The sequence below is a fragment of the Sander vitreus genome, chromosome 4 (genome assembly GCF_031162955.1).
Source record: "Sander vitreus isolate 19-12246 chromosome 4, sanVit1, whole genome shotgun sequence".
Taxonomy (NCBI): Eukaryota; Metazoa; Chordata; class Actinopteri; order Perciformes; family Percidae; genus Sander; species Sander vitreus.
Window position 1 is genome coordinate 12,867,005 of NC_135858.1, and position 26,663 is coordinate 12,893,667.

The 26,663-nt window shown below is 41.0% G+C and overlaps 1 protein-coding gene across 2 annotated transcripts; it reads left to right on the forward strand.

Annotated features, from left to right (window-relative positions):
* The first annotated feature begins 1,559 nt into the window (after window positions 1-1,559).
* On the forward strand, window positions 1,560-25,871 carry LOC144516780 (zinc finger protein 385A-like). 2 transcript variants are annotated; one of them, XM_078248373.1, is made up of 8 exons: window positions 1,560-1,991; window positions 11,844-11,989; window positions 15,872-15,982; window positions 21,846-22,020; window positions 22,311-22,631; window positions 23,354-23,541; window positions 23,638-23,724; window positions 23,865-25,871. In XM_078248373.1, exons 1-8 carry the CDS (start codon window positions 1,982-1,984, stop codon window positions 24,090-24,092), a joined length of 1,266 nt encoding a protein of 421 aa, XP_078104499.1. In that variant the 5' UTR covers window positions 1,560-1,981; the 3' UTR covers window positions 24,093-25,871. The 2 variants fall into 2 exon arrangements, with proteins under 2 accessions (XP_078104499.1, XP_078104500.1); XM_078248374.1 differs by lacking the exon at window positions 1,560-1,991 and adding an exon at window positions 11,191-11,417.
* The last annotated feature ends 792 nt before the right edge of the window (window positions 25,872-26,663 follow it).

The following is a 26,663-nucleotide window of genomic DNA, read 5'->3' on the forward strand; positions in this document are numbered from 1 at the left end:
AGTTAGGGTTAGGGTTAGGGTTAGAGTTAGGGTTAGGGTCTCATGGCAGTGGCATGTGTTCATGACAGTGTCATGTCACTCTTATGTAGATACCTTCGAGTAAAGTGTTACCTAAACTTCCCATGGTTGAACCTAATTGCAAACTCCTGCAATAAAGGCTTGTTTTTGTAAATTATAACTTTGACACTCTGCTCCTGCTCCTACATGAATGAAGGCATGCTGTTTTATATATGAATGGTAAAAGCTAATCACAGGTCATTATTTAATTGAATGTACTGTATAATAACATATTTCAACCCAAACAGTTTTTCTTTTCTCTCTGAGTGAAGTGAACAACTTAAAGACACAACCCACACACACACACACACACACACACACACACACACACACACACACACACACGCAGGATGATGCGTCACCTGAGTCCAGTGGTCCGGTTTCAGTTTCCCATGGTGACATCCATTAAAGTCATGCTGTGTCTGCCCCTTTACCCTCAGACAGCCACATTAGCACCTGGCCCATTGGCCACAACAATACACCTACATGCATTATTCAGCCCGACTTCACTAATGAGGAAACCTCATCTCTCTCTCTCTCTCTCTCTCTCTCTCTCTCTCTCTCTCTCTCTTTCACACACACACACACACACACACACACACACACACACACACACACACACACACACACACACACACACACACACACACACACAGGTTGACATGCAGCACTGTATCTGATTCACTGTATTCAATTTATTTTATGTATTTATTTGTTATAAATTATGTAGAAATGGATCACCTCATGATGCTCAAAGCTGGAGGTCATGTCTGATCTTGTGGGAAATAATTAGATGAAGTCTTGAAAATACATAAGCTTTGAATACATTGAGCTAAGTACTAAACTAACTAAGCTTAGTTTTTTAGTTCATTCAGCACTCTCTGCCTGTCAAACAGGTGTCTGCATTCTCCTTTATCGTCCTGCTCCATCACATCTTCCACATTTCCTCACCTTAAATGTTCATCCTCAGTCAGTCTGAGTTAACCTCAATCTCTCCTCCACTCCCTCCAACGCTTCATCGAGTCTCTCAAGCTGTCAGTCCCCGCTGCACCTCTGTGTCTGCTTTTCTTTTTGCTCTGTTCAAACGCTTTTCTGAAAAGGCAAATTCAATGTGAACTCAGATAAATTTCATTAAAAAATTCTATTACATTTAAAAAAATGTAACACCCAACACTCAAACAAACAGGTAAAAGGGAGACCACAGCAGACATTTAGCCTCATTTAGGGGGAGGATGTTGTAAGGGCAGACATGTTTTAGATGCCTTCACTGTGAGGCTTGAGGCAGAGTATATAGAGTGAGACAAGGAAAGAAAAAAATGGTCAATAGTAAACAGCAGATAAAAGGGTGACAGAGGGAGAGCAGAATTGACAGCAGCATTATCACTCTGCTTCCTCATTCACTCATTCATTGGCCGAGCCCCCGGCCAATCGCAGCGCAGGAATGCAAGGTGCCTTTAGGTTATACCCAACCCCAAAATATTAGAGAGCGAGAGAGAGAGAGAGACGCTGTGGTGCAGAGGTTCCTCCACTGAAGCAAGGCTCCATCTCAGCTGTATTATCTGGTGTTCCTGTGAATATATAACAGTGAATAAATTACAGGCTTCCTTGCAGTAGTCAGTAGTGTGTGTTGTGTTGCAGTGGGGGCTGCTGCTGTGCTCCTCCTCTGGCAACAGCTGGCTGAGCAAGAGACGCTCGAGATCTAAAGGAGAAGCATCTCATGTGGACGAAGGGAAAGGAAGAGACACAGCGTAGGGATGCAAAGTGAATGTTGTAATGTTGGGACGTCTTTTTTTGTCCCACGTTGAGTTTTGAGAGCCAGAGAGGTGGACACTTAAGGTTTGAGTCACATCAGTAGCTGATCGAGGGAGAGGAGTTGAGCGAGAAGATAACGTGGAAAGAGAAGTTGACAGTGGACGTGTACAGCATGATCTTGGGTAAGACAATATCAGAAAGCTTTTCTGTCTTTGCTCCTATTGATTTGCTTGTTTTTTACAGTTACATTCCTCTTCTGTCGAGGTAATCATTCATTTCTGGCACTAACTTTTGGCTTCATGTGCTGCTGTCGCCAACTTAGATGCGTCTTAGATGATGTGTTTAGTTTTTCATGTAGTCATGGTTAGAAAAAGACCAGTGAAAGATGGAAGGGTTTCCGTCTTTAGAAAATCAGTAGGCTGGTGTGAGCAAAGCTCCTTGCTCTTCCTGTTCATGTGATGTTCCGAATAGAACTTCATTCTTATTAATTAGTGTGTTAATAATGCATATTGTAGTCATCAAAATTATTCCTATACGCATATGCAAATTACTTTCTCTAGTATTGTCATATTTGCACATTCACAAAACAGCAAAAGAAATACAAAAAAGACAGAAGAGGTCAAGAGGCCATTATATTTAGACAGTGGACCTTCCCTAGAAATAACTTTAATAGGTTCAAAAGTGCTGATTAGTTATTAGTGTAAATATGTTTTGTAGAAAGCGTTTAGTGTATTTAGATGAATTACGCTGCTGTTTATCACTGCAGAATATTACAGAGCTGCTCAATGCGTTCAGTTTTATTAAATAAAATACACAAGAGGACATTATTGCAGAATAAGCCTATATTAACATGCACATCCTGTACTGGATTTTTATTTAAAAGACTAAAACGCAGATTCTTTAGATCAATTCAGTTTGTATCAATGTGACGCAGTTCCAAACAGACTTTAGACTTTTTCAGTTTCAACATTTTATCAATATTAATGCTTGCTTCTACAGTAGTCTTAAATTTGATTAACTACAATGACCTGGTTCCATGTATGTGTGTGTTAAATAAATATTTGACTACTTATTTTTGTTTGCTTGCTCTTACCTTGCTTGAGTCTTCCTGTGAGTGTGAGTTTGTGCTTGTGGTAACCCCACCCCCGGAGCTGAAGCTTTAACTCTGTATGCATTAGACACTAAATACACTGACACAAGATCACAACATCGGGCGATGGGGTTTTATATATTGCATTAGTTTCCTTACACTGAGATACAGATTTAAGTCTAGAGACCAAAATAGTGTCGATGAAAGGCGATGACAACGACAGTGTTGAAAGGAAAGATGGAAGAACAAACACAGAGAAAAAGTATCCTCTCTGTCTGTGTATCACCAAAAACATATCTCCATTCCCCTGCCAGCGCCATGTAAATACTTTATTTCTTTAATGAAAGGCAAAATTCAACCCATTTGGCCCATTTAAAGGTCCCATGGCATGAAAATTTCACTTAATGAGGTTTTTTAACATTAATGTGAGTTCCCCCAGCATGCCTATGGTCCCCCAGTGGCTAGAAATGGCGATAGATGTAAACTGAGCCCTGGGTATCCTGCTCTGCCTTTGAGAAAATGAAAGCTCAGATGGGCCGATCTGTAATCTTCCCTATATGTCGTCATAAGGGGAAAGGTTAACTGCCCTTTCTCTGCTTTTCCCATGGTTTTGCCCACCCAGAGAATTTGGCCCGCCCATGAGAAAATGAGCTACGACCGCAAGCTGGTCAAGGCCACACCCCCCCTCTCCTCCTCAATAGTATTTAAAGCTACAGACACAGAAATGGCACATCCTAAGGAAAGCTCATTGTGAGACTGGCTCTAGTGGCTGTAATTCTGCACCAAGGCTAAATTTCAGGAAAGAGACTTCAGATACAGTATTAGGGGACCACTAAGGCCTATATAAAAGCATCCAAAAAGCAGCATGTCATAGGACCTTTAAAAATGGCCAAGGCTTCTTCTAGTGTGATGCAAAGACCTCACTCAGCACTATGAAAAACGTTCGTGGCTTGCATCCCTGTTCACTCAACCAGTAGCTATGAAGTAATCCATACACACAAAATCTCCCCACTCATCAATGTCCGCCAAAGGAATCACAGGTGCATGTTGTCCCTGATAAACAACATGACCTTTGAATCGAGGTAATGCAGCATGGGATGAAAAGTATTGACATTTAAAACGAAGAAATGTGCCTGTCACTCTGTATATTTGACAAACTGACACATAGTTCATATGTCTGCTAAGCCAGAAACTAATGCACAGAACAAAACCAGCACTGGTAAGCAAAGAAGGGAAGGTCAAATAACTCTAAAGGTTTATAGTTACAGTATGTATAACATATACTGTCTGTCCTCACAAGATAAAGCATTTGTTATTTATTCAAATGTCTACAGCAAGCTGTTTAACTTTAATCTGACAATGACCTCAGGCGGCCGTGTGACTCTCATCTGTTAAATGTAAAGGAAAAAGACGTGTGACTTTTATTACCAACCCAAAATCTCTTATGGAGGAGCTTGTGGTGGATGGATGGGCAAACAAAGCATGTTGGACACAGGACACATTTACCATTTACTACCGACAGTCAACATCAACCGTGACCACGATCTTTTTCTGACCTTACACTGGGATCAGACTACATGATATCAGCCCAATAATGGTCAAATCCAACAGATGTGGTTTGTCAAGAACAAAAAAATAATATTGAGCAGTAAGACAGTTGCTTGTTTTATCCTGTGTAGTTATAGTGGTGTCATAGTGGAAGACCAATGGAGCATCTGGGGCACCTCATGATGTCCCACTAAAAAAACTAGTGTCAAAGATTTTTTTTTGCTAATTTCTATGAAGTGTCCTATGACTCATAAGAGCACAAATTGCTTCTCTGATCACAACTGTAAGAATGTTAAAGCAAAAGATGGTGATATTGGTGCTATTAGGTGGATCTGGGAAATCCATTCCATTTCTTTCTAATAACCTATGCACACCATGCAAGTTGTGAAAGACAGCAAGCTATTATTGGTCAGGGTACATGCAGGCTACAACATGTAGTCTATTGTTACGGTTGGCCAAGTCACAGCATCGTCGAAGTTATTACAATTCATCCTGGGAGGGACATGAATGCCTGTACAAAATCTTATGGCAATTCATCTGGTAGATTTTCAGATATTTTTGTCATTAGGGTTTTATCCTCTGGCTGATCTGGATATCTGAAACCTGTGTCATGGCAATCCAATAGTTGTTGAGATATTTCACTTAATACCAAAAATCTCAACTTGCTTATCTCTCTGGATAAAAGATTAGGGGATGACCAAAATTATGCACTGGGGACCGTGAATACCTATACATTTGATGACAATCCATCCAATAGTTGTTGAGATATTTAAGTCTGAACCAAAGTGGTGGACCCTTGAGTCACGGTACAAACAGGAACATATTGTGTATTCTGATCCCAGCATTAACCAACTAGGTTTTTGTGCCTATTCAAACCTTAACCATAGCAGCGACAAATCAGCAAACATCATATTAATCATAGTTGTAATAGTCTGACAGTACGTTATGTAATGGTTTTGGAAGGCAAAGTATCTTGTCCTACCGATATGGGAGTCAGATCAGAAAATATCTTGACATATTTGTCATTTTGTTTGGAGGACTTGTTGACCATAATTATAAAAGTACAAGGCCTTGAAACCTGCTGCACAAAACACTTATGTCTGTAATTTACTGGTTTCAAGGATGCCAAAAATGGCAAGAGGGCATTAAGACTGAGCATAGTCTCTTTGTTGTTTATTGTCCTTAAGGTATGCAGACCACAACTGAGCCACCAGCCTGACTCTTACCCCGCATAACCCATGACTGAGCTATAGCATTAAACCACACTAGCCTTCAGACTCCAATCAGCTCCCAAATGGAGCCTGTAATTTCTGCTTCTGTGGAAAAAACAAAATATTATGCTATATGTAGATCAGGTGCATACATCCTATTTTTGTTCTTTTTTGATGTTTTTGTCTATTGAAGATCAAGTATTCATTGCCTTTGTGTGCTCTCTATTGTTTAAGATCATAAGGACATGCACCTGGCTTCTGTATGTCTGATGTCATTGTGCATGTGTGTTCACCTTTTTGCATGTGCCTTTGTGTGTTTGCTTGTGTGCTTTACATGCTCAGGTTTCTGTAGATCAGTATCTGCAGTGGTGTGTTCTGCCAGCTCCCAGCAGGTGTGTAAATGGTTTGACACACAGAATAATGATGTGAGTAAGGGCTGTGGGTCATGTTGACATGGTGGATCTCTTAATGGGCCTTACTTTGCTCTGCATGGTTCCATTAGGTGGTGGTCCCTGTTTGCCTCAAACTGTGCTACATCGTGACGCAGCCAGGTTCAGGTTGTTCTGACGCCACCCTAAAGAGCTAAAGCCTGAGAGGAGCTACAGATAGATATTCACAAGCCTCTTTATGAAACAAAGCTCCCAGGATCCAACATGTTAGCATTCACATAAGTGCCCAGAACTCAAAGGCACAAATGGATGGTTTCATAAATATACTGTTAAAATCAAATCTTTACTGTCTACCATACCTTTCTGTAGCTTAAAGGGAAATTCCGGTATTTGTCAACCTAGGTGTTGACCTTCATATTTAGGTCTATTGTAACTATTGGTAATGATAAGATTAAATTCATCTCACAACGACTTTGCTCTAGATATTTAGGAAACATGGACTCCAGCAAGAGCTATTTGGATTGTGGCAAGGTGAGCTAGCCAAGGAGCTTGTTTTGGTGGAACATTTGCACCCCGATAAAAGACAACGCCACATACAATTATATTATATTATTATATGAAGTTGTGTTCACACAATACAGTAACGTGAGCTATTTAAATTAGCTTAATTCATGGTTAAACGTAATTTGCTCTTACCAGTGTATGGCCTTGTCGCTCTATAACAACGTTACTTTACTTCATCTTGTGATCCTGTTATAATTACTACGGCCTTTAGAGGGCTTTGTCACTAGTGTGTAAACAGACTGCTGAAACAACTGATGCTATCATAAATGTTTCAACTGATCCTCAGTCTTTATGAGTCAACCTCATAAATGTGCAGAAATGAGAGGAAAAAGCAGAGAGAAATGGAGTTTCTGGTGCGTTCTGACACTGAAACAAAGACTGCAAAAACGGCCTGGCAGTCAAATTTGTACTGTTTACGGTATGTGTTAAAAATCTCATGGTAACATTGTCAAAGTGAAGAAAGCAGTCCATTCAGCACAGATGCTTGTAAGGGTTAACCTCTGGCTGTCACAAGCAAAATGTCAAACATGCATGAACAATTTGGGATTATTTTCTTGACCCCCCCTCCCCCTAGGTTGTCTACATGTCATGTCTTCTTTTAAGCATACACAGAAATCCCGAGACATGGAGTTGGGAAGACAGATCATGTATGGTTCATTGCTGATGTGTGTTTGCAGCATTGTTTGTTTGGTTGTCAGTCAGAGTTTGGCATTTTTAATACACACTGAAGTTGATTTTCTACAAATATTTCCACAAATGCCATGGAGTCAGTAGGAACAGATATATCTGGCTAAATTAGATTTCCAGTGGCTTTCTGAAGTTAACGGATAACATTTTTTTCTGTCCATTAAGCTGCAGGTAAATATGGCTCTTTACCTCCTCTGGTCACCTTGGACTCACCTCAAAACATGCAGCTCCCTCCCCCTCCTTAATGCTTTCCTTCTCTTTCCACCTCACCTCCCCCCCTCGTCCAGACCTCTTTTCCTCGCTCAATCAACTCAATCCAGTCAGCCCCACTACCATCATTTCCCTCCAAGCTCAGCTCCACTTCCTTGCCAATCAGGGAGTTTTTACCACTTTGTGATGTTCAATAATCCGACACTACCAAAAGACAGAATTTATCATGAGAAATTGTTGGTAGGGAAAAGTCCAAACACAGCAATGTACTACCATCATTACATAATGATTTTAATTTTAATAAGAGTGGTGCAAAATCTGCGGATGAAAACAAAAGTATTCATTGATTGTATACTGCGTGGCTTCAGAGAGTGGAGCTGCAGAAGGACTGGCTGATATCAAGCGCACTGCATAAACACACACACACAAACACACACGCGCACACACACACACACACACACACACACACACACACACACACACACACACATTTCCAGAAAAAGAGAACTTCTGAGAGTTCTCTAGGAGGTGGCATTTAAGCCTGGCCACTGGGGCGCAGAACATCTATCATTAAAACAAAGTGCAGACTGAAATCAACCGTGTGCTTCTCCAGCAGCACTCAGCTCTTCACTGTGTCCTCTCCTCACTGTCCAGATCTCACACAGACAAACACAACATTAATCAGAGTTGAGCCAATAAGTTACTCCTTTTAGTGCATCATTCATTCAGGCTACAAAGGTTTGTGTGTGTGTGTGTGTGTGTGTGTGTGTGTGTGTGTGTGTGTGTGTGTGTGTGTGTGTGTGTGTGTGTGTGTGTGTGTGTGTGTGTGTGTGTGTATTGTCGCCTGTCCCCGGCTTAGGTTGAAATAGCTGCCTTTGACTTGAGGGTAAGCTGAGCTGCAGTAAATTGGATTTCATGCTCGGTCCTTCACAGTAGCAGTATGCGACACCAAGACAGAGCTATCTTCCCCCTGCAATCATGAAAAAGTTAACACTCTGTTTCTTTAAAGGTTAGACCCTCTAACACAGTTGCATTACATTTACACCACATAGGAGAGAGCTGATGTAACTATCAAGTTATTTATTTATATACTCATTATTTATTTAGCAAAGAACTGATTATAATGTCACCTGATGCCAAAATGTAGCCAACGAAACATTCCTGCCACAAAATAACAAATAGGAGTCATAAATCATTTGAACAGATGACGATCGTCACCATACTAATGGTGTCATCTGCCACCAAATGTTGAATCAACTTTGTGCACAAAATCTGTGGCAAAGACAGACAAGAAAGAGGTGGAGCCATTGGTTTTTGGAGGCTGCTGCCACCACAGAGTGTTGTCTCTGCTGCAGTGACAGCCACGGGGTTTTGTCAGGGGATGCTGGCTAATCTGCTACAGAAGCTCATTTCAGAGTCTTCTGTGCACAGCACTCCATTTAGATGCAGATGTAAGGCGGCTGGCATCATGTGCCAAGCAGGTCCTCTTGAGTGTGGAGCTGGAACTAAAGGTAGCCTGAATATTTTTTTTTTATTTCTCTTTTTTTTCGGGGGGCCCCTGCAGTGCTTCTGCCTCTCATCAAACTTCATTCTGTTAGACAGCCTGTCACCCAGTCTCCTGTCCCATCATGGAGCACAGAGATGGAGGCAGGCAGGGAATACAGAGGCTCCAGTGACGGCAGTGACATTGACATTACCTCTGTGATCATTAAACCTAGATTGGCTAAATGAATTGCCAATTTGAGAGGCCTTAGTCACAGCATATTGGTGTGTGCATGCCTGTGTGTGTGTGTGTGTGTGTGTGTGTGTGTGTGTGTGTGTGTGTGTGTGTGTGTGTGTGTGTGTGTGTGTGTGTGTGTGTGTGTGTGTGTGTGTGTGTGTGCGCACAGGCACACGTCGGGGTTTGTGAAATGTACTGTGACAATAAGATCCAGTCTCGGTTTTTTCCCCTCTCTGTGTCTCTTCATTTCTGTCCAACTACCTCTCTCTCACAATCTACACACAAATTCAATAAGCTATTACACAGACATTGATCTTTTTCTCACCCAAACATTTGCATTAGAAAAAAAAGTATGTAAGATGAGGGGCTGGGTGAGACAGCGCTGTCTGTTCATTTTAGTGGAGAGAAGGAGCAATAGATGGTGAGGGCTGGATTTATAGAGTTTGGCAGCACTTTAACACTTTAACGCTTCTCAGAATGTGTCCAATCAATGCGCACCCTCCCTGCGTGGTTGCTGTTGAAGAGTCGTGGCGTTCACTTATCTGATGTCATTGTAAATCACTCAGGAGGAGGGTAGGTCAGGGGATGCTGCTGCTACCCTCACACCACATCAAGCTGCAGCTGTGGGATGGTGCACAATATGACCCTGAAAACACTGTGTGCCAAAGTTAAATTCATCACCCTATTGTGAGCGTCTGCACAGCAAATGCAGATTTATAAGTAACCGCAGACATGCTCTGACCTTTAAATGGTAATGTGGCGTATAATGAGCTGCAGATTTACCAGTGTTTATTTTGAGTCAATTCCACATGCACCGTCCTGTAAATAATCACTAAATCACCAAGTCACCAAGTGAAATACACAATTTACTCCTGTTTGATTAACATTTGTCTACAAACTACAGTGCCCAGCTGAGCTGTTTAAGAAGATTCTAGAGCCTTTTTTAAATTAAAGGCTTTATCTGTGACCCGTTTTTAAAGATTTACATCTTTAGTAAGAACAAATGGACAGGGTGGCAGTGCGCCACAGACTCTCAGAAAGTCAGAAAGTATTAAAATATGGAGTAACACATTGTTAGTTTGGGTCTTTAGATGTGTTGTATTCAAATATAGAATATCACCTTCCTTATACTTTAATATTTACATTTTTAAACACAGGAATAAAAAGAAAGAAAGTATAACTTTCTATGATAATTAAAGAGACATTTTTATGTTGCTATTGCTTACTCTTTTTCCTTCATGTTATCTGGTGTTGAGCGTTCACTCATTCCTGCATGTTCCTATGTTGGTGTGAACTAAGGTGTGTTATTACCGCTGGTTTTTCACTCAGCACAAGCCTTGCTGTGGTTGGTTAGAGAGGTGATAATGGCCGTCATGTGAGCTGTGGGATTCATGGCATGAAGGACATTTAAACTGTGACCTCCACTTTTATATCTTGTTTCCCTTTCTACCTTTTTAACTCCCTTCTCTCAGGCAGCATATGCAAAAACAGCCATACACAAATGGCAATAGCTACAGCTGAGCCTCAGCTGCCACAGCCTCCCAAGGAATGAAGCAGTCTGAAAAGAAATGCCAGAAGGAGAGACTCCCCTCCATCTATTTCTGATCCTGACAGCACATTCTTAACGTCTCCCCTGCTGTCAGCTAAAGGATCCTCCTCTGCTGTTACTAATATAGCCTTTTCTTCCCCACATTTTGACAAGTGATTATTTTTCTTTTCATATGAAACAAAATTGTTAAGTAGTCATCACAAAGCGGCAACAAAGGATGACTATTGCATATAATCTCAGGAGAAAAGGTTACACAAATGCTCTCTGCATAGTCCGATTGGGCTTGAAGGACCCTGCTAGCTTTTAACGCTAAATCGGAAAAGAACTACGGGAAGCAGAAGTGGAGAGGAGGGAGCAAAACAGAGTATGAGAAGGGAAAGGAGGAACAAAACGGCTAGAAGGGCTGGTGCTGGAGGAGAAGTACAGATGAGGGAAACAGAGGAAGGCAGACAGAATAAGGGACCATGAAATGCGGATAAAAACTGTGCTTGGTGAGAGAGAGACAGAGGGAGAAATGGAGAAAAGGCGGATATCTGCAGCACCCCAGCTGCGAGGCTTAAGGAGCTTAGCCCTCCTGCCCATCACAGAAGACTCATCAAGTGCAGGCATTCACCGCTGCTGAGCTACTACTGAGAGAAAAGTGAGCAAGAGAAGCAGAGAGAGGAGAGATGTGGGTGGGTAATGGGACTCAATAATGCAGAAGGATAAGGATTCAGATTGAGAAAAAGGGGAGTATTAGATTCATTTAAACAGTGTTTCAGTTTAAACTAGTTTAACAGGTACATGTTCTGATATAATGCTTAGCTTTAAAGAAACAGTTGACATGAAAGGCCATAGCCATCTGTTTCCCGTTTTCAGCCATGAGAGTTGTATATAATAGGCAAGAAAGCATATGCGTATTTCCCTAAATGTTGAACTATTCCTTTAAGAGAATACACATCTTGTCACTAACATATTTTAGCAATGATTTCAGTGCGTGTTTCTGGACTTTATCATCTACAGTATATATATATATATTTTTTTTTTTTTACTTTTTTAATCTCTAATTTCCCTGTTTGTTTCACAGGAAGTGTAAACCGACCGGGGCCGGTCCCTGCCTTCCTCAGGAGCCCGTCTGTCATCCCAACCCCGCTGGACATGAAGCACTTCCTCCAGTTCCCCCTGGAGTCGCCGCACCCGGCCAGCATCGGCCTCTTCCACAACTTTAACACAGTGAGTGCTCACAGGCATACCTGCACACGAGCGTGAACACACATGTGTGCACACATGGCATCTGTAATTTGTTATCGTCTTGTTTCACTTAACAGAAGACAGAGCTGGTATTTAGTTGTAGTTTTGGAGCATTGCCTCGGGAGTGAAGACAAGTGATAAAGTGCTGAGGATTTATACTGTATAATCCAAAATGATAAGGTGACAGCTGTTTACTTTTTATTCAGCAGAGTGAGTTTCAGCATAATTGAGAAAATGCCCAGGCGAGTGTTTTACTGCAATAAAATGAGTTACAGCTAATCAATTGCATAAGAGGCACATGGCTGGATTCTCTACAGTCAGCATTTTCTGTGGCTCCTTCTCATTTCTAGATTCGGTTTCATGTGAAGGTCAGCGTGGCAACAAACAGGGATGCACATGCACCACACACACACACACACACACACACACACACACTTAATGTTAATGAGGTTATAACACCGGAGACAGATATATAGAAAGAGATCATGACGAGAACAGGTGGTAAAAGAATGACAGCAGCAAAAACACAGTGACAGGAGACACGGAGAGAGATCAACATGGTGGACAACAGCCACCAATAAGAGATGGACAATGAGGGAGCTGCTTTTGTTTTTATCAATCTTGTTGACACACACACACACACACACACACACACACACACACACACACACACACACACTCATCAAGCTTATCTTCATGCACACAGGCAAAATGACCCTTCCGCAGGTTAATGATTCATCCTGCTTCAGCGAGGACATTGTGTGGCCACCAATGCCAGAGCACCTCAATTCAAATCACTCTGTTCGCACAGTAACATTTAAACACTGCTGTCATCCAGTGATAGAAAGCTGCAACTCAGTGAGAGTCTTTAGCAGGACGACCAGCCTGCTTGTCCTTACAGACTGAAAGGACACAGAGAAGAGCAAACTGCCAAAAGAAACTTTTTTGGAGTTCTGTGAGTTATCTAGAGAGCTTATATCAGGTTCACCAGGGTTACAGGTAATTTCCAGACACTTAAGATTCTCAGGAATAAACTGTAGGTCTCACCTTCTTGCACAGTAAGGAGAGAGAAAGAGAGAGAGCCTCTGGCACTCGATTCCAAACGCTCCAAAAGAAAAATACATTTTCTGTAAGGCTAAAGGGTAATGTACATGTTATTAGTCTGTGTCAGTTACTCAGTTTGGGAAATAAATATTACTTTAAAGTTAGAATTCTTAATATTGTCATTATATCAAAGCCCATTTTGATACTATTTATGGTTATTTTTCCAGCAATATCTATTCAATCTATTTGTAGTACTTCTCATTTTACTATCCAACTTTCACAATGCATACCCATACAATGCATGCACATACTGGACGGGATCCGGAAGACACGATTTGATCATGAGTTCATTGTTACCATGTCACATGAAATTGAATTGTCTTCTAGCCTGATAATCAGAGTGAACTGCAAATTTGTATTACTTCAAGATTCAGTTTTTAAGATTACTTTTTTGGGCTTTTCCGCCTTTAATTTTGACAGGACAGCTAGGTGAGAAAGGGGGAAGACATGCAGGAAATCGTCACAGGTCGGACTCGAACCCTGGACCTCTGCGACCAGGCATAAACCTCTCAGTATATGTGCGCCTGCTCTACCCACTGAGCCAACCCAGCCACAGATTCAGTTTTTGAATAGGCCTGAGCCAATCAGTAACAAGTGACATATCTGTCCCACATCATTTTCAGCTGACATAGAAGCTGCAGGAGTGCATGCTGGGAGCAGTTAACAATTTTCATGTCGGGTGAAGAAATAAACTGCTTTAAAGGCTGATATTTCTTTAGGTTGACTAACAACGGCATGTTTAGCTGTGTGGATCTGGCTCTGACACAGATGTCGTTTCCAATCTTAATTCTGCCTACAAAGCTCTGATTGGCTAAGTTGTTTCTCTAACCGGGTGAATCGCTGTCCAAGATCACAACACCAAATTTAGAGGTCTGGAATCAGGCTAATGGTTGTCTTCAGTCTTCCTTATTAAAGAACTTGAAGCGATGAATGCTATATAAATTGCTCTTCCTCTGAAGATGTGCCAGTGGCCAGTAACGTGCCATTTCAAACAGAACTATGTGACCTGTAGTACTAAACATTTTTTGTTTGTTGTTCTTGCTGTAGCCCCAAATCAACCAAGACTGAAATCTTAAGGATTTTAACTTGGATTTAATTTAAGAATGGAGCTGTAAATAAACTCAGATATCCATTTCTGGTGCAACAAAAGCTCCCCTGTTTGAGGGTGGAGAGAGTGAAAGAGGAGACAGAAAATGGACTTATAGGTTAATGAGGTTATAACACCGGAGACAGATATATAGAAAGAGATCATGACGAGAACAGGTGGTAAAAGAATGGCAGCAGAAAAAAACACAGTGATAGGAGACACGGAGAGAGATCAACATGGTGGACAACAGCCACCAATAAGAGATGGACAATGAGAGAGCCGCTTTTGTTTTTATCAACCTTGTTGACACACACACACACACACACACACACACACACACACACACACACACACACACACACACACACACACACACACACACACACACACACACACACACACACACACACACACACACACACACACACACACACACACACACCGGGTTAAATAGACAATTCACTCAGACCAATTATACAATTTCCCTTGGTGCCTGGAGCTTAAGAGTGTAAACAGTCTCTCATTTGGCAGCAGCCGTTCACAGTCAGAGCAGGAGATGAGAGGCTGAGTAAAACCGCAGTGTACTTTTGGCTGCTTAATGAGGGCAACACCCAGTGCTGTGGTTGTTGAACCCTGCCAACCGGTCAGAGAGCTCACACGAGTTCATTTGAGTCGTCTAAAAAAGAGGTAGTAAACATTTCATTAGAGAGTGACGTGGCTTATATCTGTGCTTGATCTTTAAGAAAAAATTTGACAGATGTATTAATTTGGCATTTCATTTGAGATAGTCCTGTCCATGACTTTATCCTTACTAAACATTTGAATTACTGTTTGTTTTGTAACATGTACTTCTTAATTGTTTTAATGAATTGTTTTAATCCTATTATGTGATTCGAATAGGATAAACATTGAGCTGCATTTTCTAATGACAGTAATTATACCTCTGGTAAATACCTATGTCTACCCACAGTTTATTTTGTGTATTCAATCTTAAATCAATCTATAAATGTAAGAAATCCAATCCTGTTTTTTAATTACCAACAGCATATTTTTATGTAAACCCAGACTTGTCTATTTTCCATTTGGTTGATTTCATTGTACAATTTAAATATATTTCTGTAGTTTTTAATCAGTGCACTGATTATTTAAAATGTGAAATTTTATTGCTTTTATTGCAACAGAACTCTAATGTCCCCACTAATCTATAATAGATTGGATCTCTTATCAAGGTAGGCTACTTCATAGAAAATATCTCTATTGTTTTGTGTTATATTCTGATATGATGTTTGGAAAAGTTTTTTTCAAAACATTTTTTTTAGCACACAAAGTCTGTAATGGTCTGTAAGGGTCTGTACTTAGGCCCTTCTATAACCCAGCAAGAATTAAAGCGTTTGAACGCCACTCAAGAACTCAGGCACAGACAGCCACACCAGCTGCTACTGAGAAAACATACACCCTCCTATCCACATCAATCAGTGCTCACTCTTCAATTCACTCTTCCAGCTTTCTGCTTCTTCGGCGACCCCGTCATTCACCTGCACCTTTTCTTTAACACCTTTCTCTATCATCCATAATCAATGGATGTTGTTAGGAGAAACATAGAAAACACTGACCTCTGAGCTCCTCCTATGTTGCTGAATGTTTGATGTGAGCTCTGGGTTGTCTGTCCTTAGATGGACCCCATCCAGAAGGCTGTGATGACGCACACCTTCGGTCCACCTATGGTGAAGACAAAGCGGCAAATCATCTCCTGCAACGTCTGTCAAATACGCTTCAACTCAGAGGTATGAAACCTTTAATACTTCAAATGAAGGGTTTGCGTCTGTCAAGCTTTGGATTTCTAAAAAATGACAAAGCGCTGTGCACAGGGCAGTAGTTAGAGTGGTACTTAGCATTTAAAGAGGTTGGAGGGTGTTGTCTCTCTTATAGCCTTTCCCAAACCAAAAACACATATGCAAAAGTGTAAACAAAAATGGATTAAACAGTGTTTCAATGTGCTCAAATGTTAGCTACAAATGTTAACATGTCCGGCTAATTAGCTGATCGTTACTGGAAACCCGATTTGTTCTACACAAGTGTGTAGATGGTTGAGGTTAGGCATTGACCTCGAATAGTTAGGGTCAAAATAGCCCACTGGTCAGGGGATAGGACCTAAACGGGTCTCCAGTACAATAGCAACCAAGCACACCATTGACCAACTACGAAGTACTACAAAGTATTTCAAAGTATGCCAAAATTGCTTTACAGCCAGCACCATTCTGAGGGCTTGGCCAGAGACCATTGTCATTTCAGCTGGCAAAATCAACAGATGCTGACTGAAAATGAAAATGAGAAAATTACCAAGCATTTTGAGTGGTTAATCTGCCGCCGTTATCATTGTAAACTGCATATGAGAACAGACAGCTTCACAAATGTAGCAACAGTAAGTAAGAGGGACAGAACTTGGTGAACAGTCAAACTGTCTCAGAGCCTTGCACCTGCACTCTTGACACATTAAATCATAGACCTAAAAAGTTAGTTGGCTGGAGTCAAAGTTAGTTGGTGATTGACTGTACAGCTGGCGCAGGTGACAACTTAGTTCACAGTTTCTCAGCTCCAATTTTAGCCTGTTCAGGAAGGGGGGGGGAGACAGGGGAAGACAGAGAAAATCCCTGCCTGCTTAATTTATTCTCTGACTGTCCAGTATCATTTTTAATGTCCTTCTGCACTCTAGTACCAAAGGCTTAAGGGGATGTTGTGTCAGACAAGCAAATAGAAGGACAGCAAGCAAGCTTTAAAGTTTAAAGAACCTTTCATTTTCGTGTACAGAGATTTTGTTGGTCTGAACTGTCAAGCTTGGAAAACATATTTCAGGTGTTGAGTATAACGCTTTTAAATCCACTCTGATAAGATTTTAATGGAGGGGTGTGAGACGTGTGAGAATGAACCACAGCTAACACCTCGGAGCTACCTTAAAGCTGATGGAGCACATATTCTGCATTTCAGTTGACAGACAGCCCTATGCTAACATGAGGCAGAGGGACCAAAATAAAAAGGCCAGAAGTGATGAAACTCTAGGAATGATTATAGTGTCCCCATTAAAAATTAAGTAGTGGTGACTGAAGTTGAAAAGCATATAGCTTATAATGTGGACATTTAAAACCTGGCTACTGGATGACATGACTGACATGTTAAGAGTCAAGTACTGGGCCTTTTACAGTGTGTATGTGTTTGTAAGTACATGCGTGCAGTGGAAATATTTTGATGGTCTGAGACCGAGAAATTAGATAGCACATTTCCTGGTGGACTACAACTTTTTTGATGACGCTGCATAGCCTCTCTAATGATCCCACAGGAAAACAGCTCACAATAATTTCTACCGTCAATTCTATTAGAAGTGTAAAAAAGACAAATTTCCTGAGTTGAATTTGTTATAAAGTGAAACTAAACATCTGAATTTGAGTAATGTGTATTCATCAATATTGAAAGGGATTTTACGGATGGAAGAATTCTGGTGTTTATGACCTACACTGTAACCTCTAACCTAAACATGAGTAGAAATCAAACAAAAGCCTGACATTCAAGCCTGGCTAAAAATATAAATGCATTCCAGTGATGAAGCGCTAAATACTTGTACTAAATGCAGTGGTGTGTAAAGGACACAGGCAGGGAGCGAGTCATCTGAAACTTGTGCCCTGTTTTCTCTGTGAGGGGCCGCTTAATTATATCTCCCCTGCTCAGACCTGCATGTTCTCACATGATCTACATGGGATACAGAACATGAGTATGGATGGCTTACAGCATGTTCATATTTACATACTATAGGTATGTAAATATGAATGTGCAAGTATGAAAATGCATGTGTGTGTCTCTAACTGGTGTCACGTCTGTGAATTTCAGTGGGATGTCTAATAGTGAGCCACCTGTTTGTCCTGCCTGCTGTTTTACTTATGAGCCGCGGTGTGCATCTGCTCTGCTGCAGCTCTACAGCACTTTCCACAGTAACCTGAGAGACTGGGAGCTTAAAGCACGATGGACATTCTTTAATAATGAAGGAATACTCTGCTTACAGTACAGTTCTTGGCTTACTCACGCTTTTTGGGCTGCGCTGCAGTTCAAAGGCAGACACTCATTATTTTTTATCAAGTCTTCTTCAGGTCATACGCCACCAAAGAACATTAACCATACCAACATTTCATGTTTATGTCTGAGGGAGGCAGGGGGATAAATGGGAGTTCTTGAGTACTTACACAAAGTGAAAGCGGCAGATTGATTGATAGTGGCTATTCAGAAGCAGGTGCTTCTCACTGCTTCTACGCTGTAGCCACACATGTTGTAATTATTATAACTATGCAATTCATTTCAGGCCACAGAGGACAGATTAGCTTGCCAGTGTTTAGCTGAGCTCTGCTGCAAGGCTGACGTCACACCATGCTGCATTAGCCATCGTCACCACTGCAGTACCATACTGGACACCTCTCTCTCTTTCTTTCCCTCTCCTCTTGTTCTTCTCAGGCCCACACCAAACCTTGCTTCATTCATATTTCCTGTCTGTTCAGCAAGTGAGTTTGCTCACCATTTTAATCAGTTTTCATGTTTCTGCTTTCCCCTCTGTGGGGTATACAATATCATCTGTACCCTCTCCTTCTCTCCACCTCTCCAGCTTCTTCCCACCCCCTCTTCCTGTCGCTGCTGTCAGTACCCCATATAGTAGACTTGCTAGACCCACTCTCTCTGCTTTCTGTGCCTTTGTCGCTTTATAGATAAAACATCAAAGCATATCCTGCTTAGAGAGAAAAAGGATTTCAGGGACTTTCACTTGCTCTCATTTTCTCCCTCTTAAATCCCATCTCTGCTTCTTCATTCATCTTAATCTCAATTTCCACAGGCTCTTTCGTAGCTTCTCCCATTTTATCTACTACTGTATGCTGAAGATCATTTATATTTTATCATTATCACTTTTCCTCCAAAGATTGGATACGTAATCTTTTACATACTATTGTTTCTGCTGCATTCCACCCCCACCTCCGAGGCTGTCAAGCTTTTCATGCTTTGAATTAATGGCACGCCTTCATTGATTTCTTAACACCTGACAATGAAGGTCACAGGGATAGTGAAAGTATCAAAGCTGAAGCAGAAAGAAAACACTTGGTAGTGGCAGCAAGAGAGGGGAAAATAAGGATGGCAGCACAAAGAGTGAACTGCAAAGAAGGAGCATTAAGTATTTCTGCTTTTTGAGCTCTCTGCTGTCATTTGCTTGTGGAGTTGTAGGGCTTCATCTCCTTGTCTAATTGCAGGGCTTTGGGTAGCAGCAGCCAAAGGAGTTGGGTTACACAGGCAGAGCTATATCTGCCTCTCTGTCATCACCAATCAGGATGAGGGCTACATGGGTAACTACCATTGGCAGTTAATACCTCAGGCTTACAGAGGCATCCCAAACACGTCCCAGTGGTCCCTTTGCCTCAGAGAAGCATGCCACCCTGCAGAGTCCCAAACATGTACCTGTCACACGCCTTATGCAGCTCCCCCAGGCTTGTTATTGACATAATGAAACCTATCTAATCCCAGCAGGCCTCTGCTTGTGAATACACATGCACATGTAGTCACACATCTTTTATTACTGTATTACTAGTGAGGGGCTTACATGAACTATATTTGTGCCCTAACACCTCACTCTTTCCTTTGATTTCATCTGATGCTGACATATCTGTAAAATAGTCTCATGAAGGAACACCACATACAATATTAAATGACGATAACTGGTCACACAATACGATAACGTAAGCTATTCAAATTAGCTGGATACATGGTTAACGAAATTTGCTCTTACCAGTGTATCACTGTGTACTTCGTCCATAGCAATCCCCACCAATCGGTCCCAAAACTTTCCTGTTATATAGTAAATGTCGTAAACATATTCTTTGAAAATCCTTACAATCATTAAGGCAAAGCCTGACCCGGATGTAAGGCTTTATACTGGAAATGTACTTCCGTTGATCCAGATCAACGTAACGTTAACTTGCTAACTTACAATTAGATTAGTAGACTACCCATACAGCTAACATACTGAAGCTAACATTATTTGGCGTTATGTGGCATATATATTTATAGATACATTAAGTTTCCTGTGACTGTGTTTTGCCAGTTAAATGCTTTTAATGTGAAGCAACAGCAGTAGGAAATGTTCAGTTTGTCTTACAGGCACCTTAATAAAGCTCTGATGCGACTCACCTACAAATCACTTGCCCTCACCCCCCAGTACTTATCAGACCTCCTCCACCCACACCAACCTGCAGACCTTCGGGGGACAGAGCCTTCAGTGTGGCAGCCCCCACTCTCTGAAACTCTTCCCGATCAGAAATCCGTAATGCTGCAGACAATCTTCAAAAAACTCCTGAAAACCTACCTCAGCCTATGAACTCAGTTCAATCCTGTTATACCTGCCCAGCAAACACTGCTACCACTAGTTTTTGTTTGTGTTATTTGTTCTGCCACCATATATGTAAAGCGTCCTTGGGTCCCTTGAAAGGTGCTATAAAAATCCAAGCTATTATTATTATTCGAGAGTGAACAGTAAACAGTGAGGCTTTTATCAATGAGATGAAACTAAAAAAAATCATTAATACTGGATTACATACATGCATTGTTTCCAGTGAATCCATTGTGCAGTTTGAATCCACCAGGGGAATCCGGCATAAACAACGTTGTAATTACAGATTGTAAATACATTGAATGGCTACTGCTGAAAAATGCCAACCATAAATAGTATTAAAAATGGGGTTGGATTTCATTAACTGATGAAGTGAAACTCAAACTCTACCCCTAACTGAGGACTTACTGAAATGTCCATTCCTCTACACATTTCCCATTTCCTGAGTTTTAACTGATCCTCTTAAGTGCAATCACACAAGGACAAGCCAGCAAACACACACTTGTGGACATAAACTCTTCATGATTTGCTCCATTTTTCTCTCTCAGTAGCTGACTGTCAACTGTCACTCGTCGCCCACAGACCTCCAGACCATTTTAGATAATCCCACCACTCAATAATCATCATTAGCTCAGCAGGCCAGTTCAGTGATTACACCAGTATTGAAGGAAGATGAGAATATTCTGGAGGCTAATCTTCCCTGACATTAGCACATTAGACCCGCAAACCATCAGCCCAACAGCCATTCCTGTAATGCAACGAAAACGCAGGGTGCCAGAATATATTTTAGATTTTTTGAGTAATTATTGGTTATCAATAAAAGGAAGTTCTCAAAGCACCCTTGGTCATTCAGTTCCTGCTACGTTATGACACATCAACACAACCACAGTCTTCAACTGATGGTAACTTGATAGATCAACTGGAGAGAGATTTTGGGAATTACTGTAGGTATTTTGTTCACTTCTTGTCGTTGACATGTATTGAACATACATATCAAAGGTTTAAATGGTGATACATTTGAAGTGTTTTTTGCATTTGCTTGGTAATCAACATCTGACAAGCCTTCAGCTACTGAATATAAATGTTTCTGCACAAGTAACCACAAACACATAAATACAAGTAAAGACAAAAATGCTATATATATATAAAGCATCTACATGGCAGTGTGTGTTCACTTCACTAAACACAAATCTATTTTATTTAATGTAAACCTCTGATATGTCTTGTTCCTCTGCCAGAGCCAGGCAGAAGCCCACTACAAGGGGAACCGCCATGCTCGGAGGGTGAAAGGGATCGAGACATCCAAGACAGCTCGTCTCCAAGATGGCGACAAGCAGCACCCTCCCTCTACTGTTTCGCCCTCCCCACCAGGCCCCTCGCCATCCAGCCCTGAGTCTGATCCTAATAAGCAGGGTGATCATCACCTGTGACATTTGATGTCACACACACACACACACACACACACACACACACACACACGCACACACACACACACACACGCACGCACACACACACACACACACACACACAAACTCAGTAGAGATGTAAGAATTCCACAGGTGTGCATTCGACCTCAAGAGAGGCAGAGCACAGATGTTATTTTTTTACACTTTTATATAATTGTCCTCATGGTTGAAAAGTTAATGATATGGTTGACTTTCCACAAATGATTCTCTAACCTAAAACCTTTGTGTCGTTTACAGATGACACCCAGTCCTTTCCCAACTCTACCAAGTTACCTTTGACCCCTACCCACCTTCCAACACCCACACTGAGCCCTGTAGATGCAGAGTGTCCCCTCCTGCCTTCTGTCAGCACACCTTTGCCATCCTCCCCCTCCCTGTCTGCCGCCCTGAGCACTCTCCCTGCAGATCTAGCAGCGGCTGGTCCTCCTAACGCCCCGTCCCCAGCACCCAGCCCTCCTTCAGGAGAGTCAGAGGAAGAGAAAGCCAAGAAGCTTCTCTACTGTTCCCTGTGCAAAGTTGCTGTTAATTCTCTCTCACAACTGGAGGCACATAATAAAGGTAACTTCAATACGGCTTTGTCAGAGTGCACATACCGTATTCAGTAGCACATCACGTCAGAGTTTGCACAATCTTGAGAGAAATAAACCTCTACAAACAACAGCATTATGTATTATGCACTTAGAAGCAACTTCAGAAACCTTTAACCTTTAAAAATGTAGGTTTGAAAATAAAGCTGGTGCATTAGTGCCACTTAGTGGTACGAATAGCAGGTTAAATACTGCATGGTTTGACTCGGTGTAGATTGGTAGTGATAAAAAACCTCACCTCCTACCACCTAGACTAAAATATTGGTGCACGCAGTAAATGCAATTACAGTAATACCCTCCTATTTCAAGTGGATATGTTTAATAACATTGACAGCTTTAGAATTTGTTGTCTGCACTTTTAAACAACTATGCACCAGTTGAGCAAATAATCTCACCACAAGGTCCATTAAGTAGCTGTTCTGGAGATTTCTGTCATACCACATGATCCTTTGAGTTTTCCTAGCTGTCATGGAATTGCAGATGTTGAGATTTCCATTTTTTAAGCACTTTAAGGAATCCTCGTCCGCTTTTGCTTAAAAGCTGAGGTTCAAAGTTCATTCTTGATCTTGAAAACAGCATTTAAAAACCTAATCTAACCAAACCATGATGTCAATTTAATGTTTAGTATATGCACTAAACTGTAACATGGACTCAACCACCATTGGATATTATACCTTCTTTTTTTGTTTAAAGGTACCAAACATAAAACCATTCTGGAGGCTCGGAGTGGACTGGGACCCATTAAAGCGTACCCACGTTTGGGTCCTAAACCCAGCCAGGAGCAGGGAGGGGAGCTGTCTTCTGACCCTAACACTCAGGAACGCACCTTCCACTGTGAGATCTGCAACGTCCGAGTCAACTCAGAGCTGCAGCTTAAACAGGTGAGAAAGCCCACAAAGATCCAAAGACCCTGAGTGACCCTAGTTTTCAAGCAATCTTAATATCCAATATCTGTTCTTCCACATTTTATGTTTTAGCATATATCTAGCCGGAGGCATCGGGATGGGGTTGCAGGGAAACCCAATCCTCTTCTCAGTCGGCACAAGAAGCGCACAGACTTTATGGTAAAAACTTAGTCTTTCTCACAGTCTACATATTCCATATTTCTCAATTCTCCTTTCATAAACACATGATCATTTAGGTTTTAAGAAAACTCTTGCATCAACAAATTCTATTTTTATGACTTTTTTTTTTTTTTTTAAAGGAACTTCCAAAAACTCTGGGGGCTGGACTTTTACCAAATCCTCTGGCTGTTGCCGCAGCGATGGCAGCCGTGGCTTCCTCCAATCAGCTGGCACTGCGTCCTCCTTGCCCGACCTCCCACCATCATCCCCATCACCACCTCCTACAGGGAACACACCTCAGCCTGCTGAGACCCGCCCCAGGTCCCATCCGCACCACGCATGGGCCAATCCTCTTCAGTCCCTACTGACGGTGATAGGAGGAGGATGATTCAGGACGAAGCACACTGTGAAGTGGAGGCCTGCAACCATGTGCCATCAAGAGCCAAATCAGCTGGTGTGGCTCCAGCTGCTTATTCATTATAATAAAAACAGTGAACATAAATATGACTCTTCATGGTGCATACTGTGGTTGCAGACCACTGCTGTTACATTAACAGGGAGAACTAGAGGTGACTGACAAATCTCAGACATTTCAAAAAGACTACGTTTCCATCCACCCCAATTTCCCTTCATCACTAAACTATCTGCCAATCAAGTAGACTGCAGATAGTTTGAACAGGAACTTATAAACAAGTTTCTATCAAGCATGGACTTCTTTGAGCATCCTCCAATCTGCAACTGACTAATTATTCATCTAACATATGATCCACTGTATCTGGCTCACAACCCTACCTCTCTTGTGTTTTTAATGTTCATCTCTGCAAGAATTCGTTACATATCCAGAGCATCAATGTTATCAAAAACAAGCCAAGTTAGATATAGTAGTTGCCTCTAATGTTAGCTGGTATCACAATGTAGCTGTCACAGTATAGTGGATTATACCACTGTAACGTTCTGTTTTTGTGGCCTATAAAGAGGAAAAGGTAACAGCAATTGCCATACCGTTTGTGCAGTTACTGGTAAACATTTCTCTGTACTGTATGTCTTCAAATGTCACAGCTGGGCGTAATGGTCTATATTTACCTCTGTGGGACAGAATGAAACAGAAAGTCAAAGAGGAACAGTAAAAGGTAGAAATGACTTAATTATTATGTCTTAAAACTGCACTGATGTGTATGTCAACCACATTTACAGTTTGGAAAAGACTTGTTGTGAAGAAGTAATTGCAAATGGTGCACTATTTAGCTATCAGTGTTTATTCTGTCTGTGTAAAATGCAGTAAGGTTGGAGGAAATAAGAATAGAACAGAAGGGAAAACCCATGCTGTTTCTTTAGTGAAGGTCAAGATGTAACCTCCTCCAGTTAAATAGTTCCCCTGATGATTCCCTAGATTCTCCCTGAATGGCCACTGACAACAAACCTGTGCACACAATCTCACAAAGCACATAAGGAAAAGTCCATGGTGAAAAGTCTCCATGTAAATGGCTTATTTAAAATAATAATCTATAATTTTTTCATCTGCACATCACTGCGCAACACAGAAAGGTTTCACTGTCTTAATGAAATATTTTCAACACTGTGAGCACAGCAGGACAATGGCTGATTCATGGCTTTAGTAGCAGGTCTTTGCATTACGTGCACATTTGATTATACAGACAACATTTTCACACAATCCCATGCAAAGAGTGCCGAACACAGAGGGTTGAAAGACACCAGCAATACGTTAAAGAAGGAAAAGGACCACATACACAGATGAGAAGTTGTATGCAAAACAAAAAGCATTTTTGGTAGTATTATAAGCTTGCAGTGGGATAAAAAAATTTTAGTTTGTCTGATCTGCCTTGTGTGCTCCGACCCTTCATGACCCCGAACTATCCCTGTGTCATGATGGCTTGTGAAACAACATTAGAGGAAAGCTTTAGGAAATGGAAACTGTAGCAATATTTTAAGCACTCCTGCTAACTTTTCTTGTTAACTGCAATAAAAAGAAAATGTCTACAAATGTATGAATTGTTATTTAGGAGAAGTGTATTGAAACATTACTGTAAATGTAGATTATTTAAAAATTAGAAAAGATACATGTTGGGGCTTCCTAATTGTTCAATTAAAACAAAATTATATAGAAAGTCATTAAACTGAGTTTATGGTTGTAAGCAATGTTGATCTGTGTTTTTTTTTTATGTAATAAGATATGACAAAAATAATAAATTACAAATGCATTTGGTTAGTTTAGTAATGTGATAATTCAAGTCACTTTCTCTTTTGACATACAGTACAGTACTATAGTAATAAGTGACAACCAAACATAACAGATACACTAAATACATCCACATTTTGGCTTTTTAAACTATTCGTGATCAGAAGTTGATTGCGTTTTTACAGGTTAGTGCAGTGTGCAAACAAACATTAAGATATAAAAATTAAGTAAGGGAAAATGTACAGCACAGTAACAGAAAGCCTGGCAATCAGAGGAAGAGATCAGTGCAGAGAATGACATATGCTACACATTTATAAAAAAAGACTGGTGGAAGTCATCAACTTTAAGGTGAGAAACAAAACACTTTTGTTTGCCTACACGTTTACATTAAAAAGGACAGAAGAGCTGAATGAAGGTTTCCCATTGTTTGGATCAGCCAAAACAAAAAATCTAAAGATGTCACCCTGGCCTCTTAGTACTTGTAATGGGCATTTTACCCAATATTTGATATTTAAGACTAAATGATTAATCAATTTATAAAAATAATAAAAAATAACATATATATATATATATATATATATACCCAATTATATATTACCCAAGTTACAGGAACAGGAAGGCAGAAGAAAAATTGTGTGTTAAAGCATTTAATCGCATGTGAGTATCGCTAAATCAGGACAGTTGCAGTGAAGAAGAAATTCAAACACTAGAGCACTATGCTCAAACTTTGCCCTCACTGTCT

Coding starts and splice junctions, on each gene's coding strand:
- LOC144516780 (XM_078248373.1), top strand. Junction 15,983..21,845: donor AAATACGCTTCAACTCAGAG/GTATGAAACCTT, acceptor TTCCTCTGCCAG/AGCCAGGCAGAAGCCCACTA. Junction 23,725..23,864: donor AGAAGCGCACAGACTTTATG/GTAAAAACTTAG, acceptor TTTTTTTTAAAG/GAACTTCCAAAAACTCTGGG.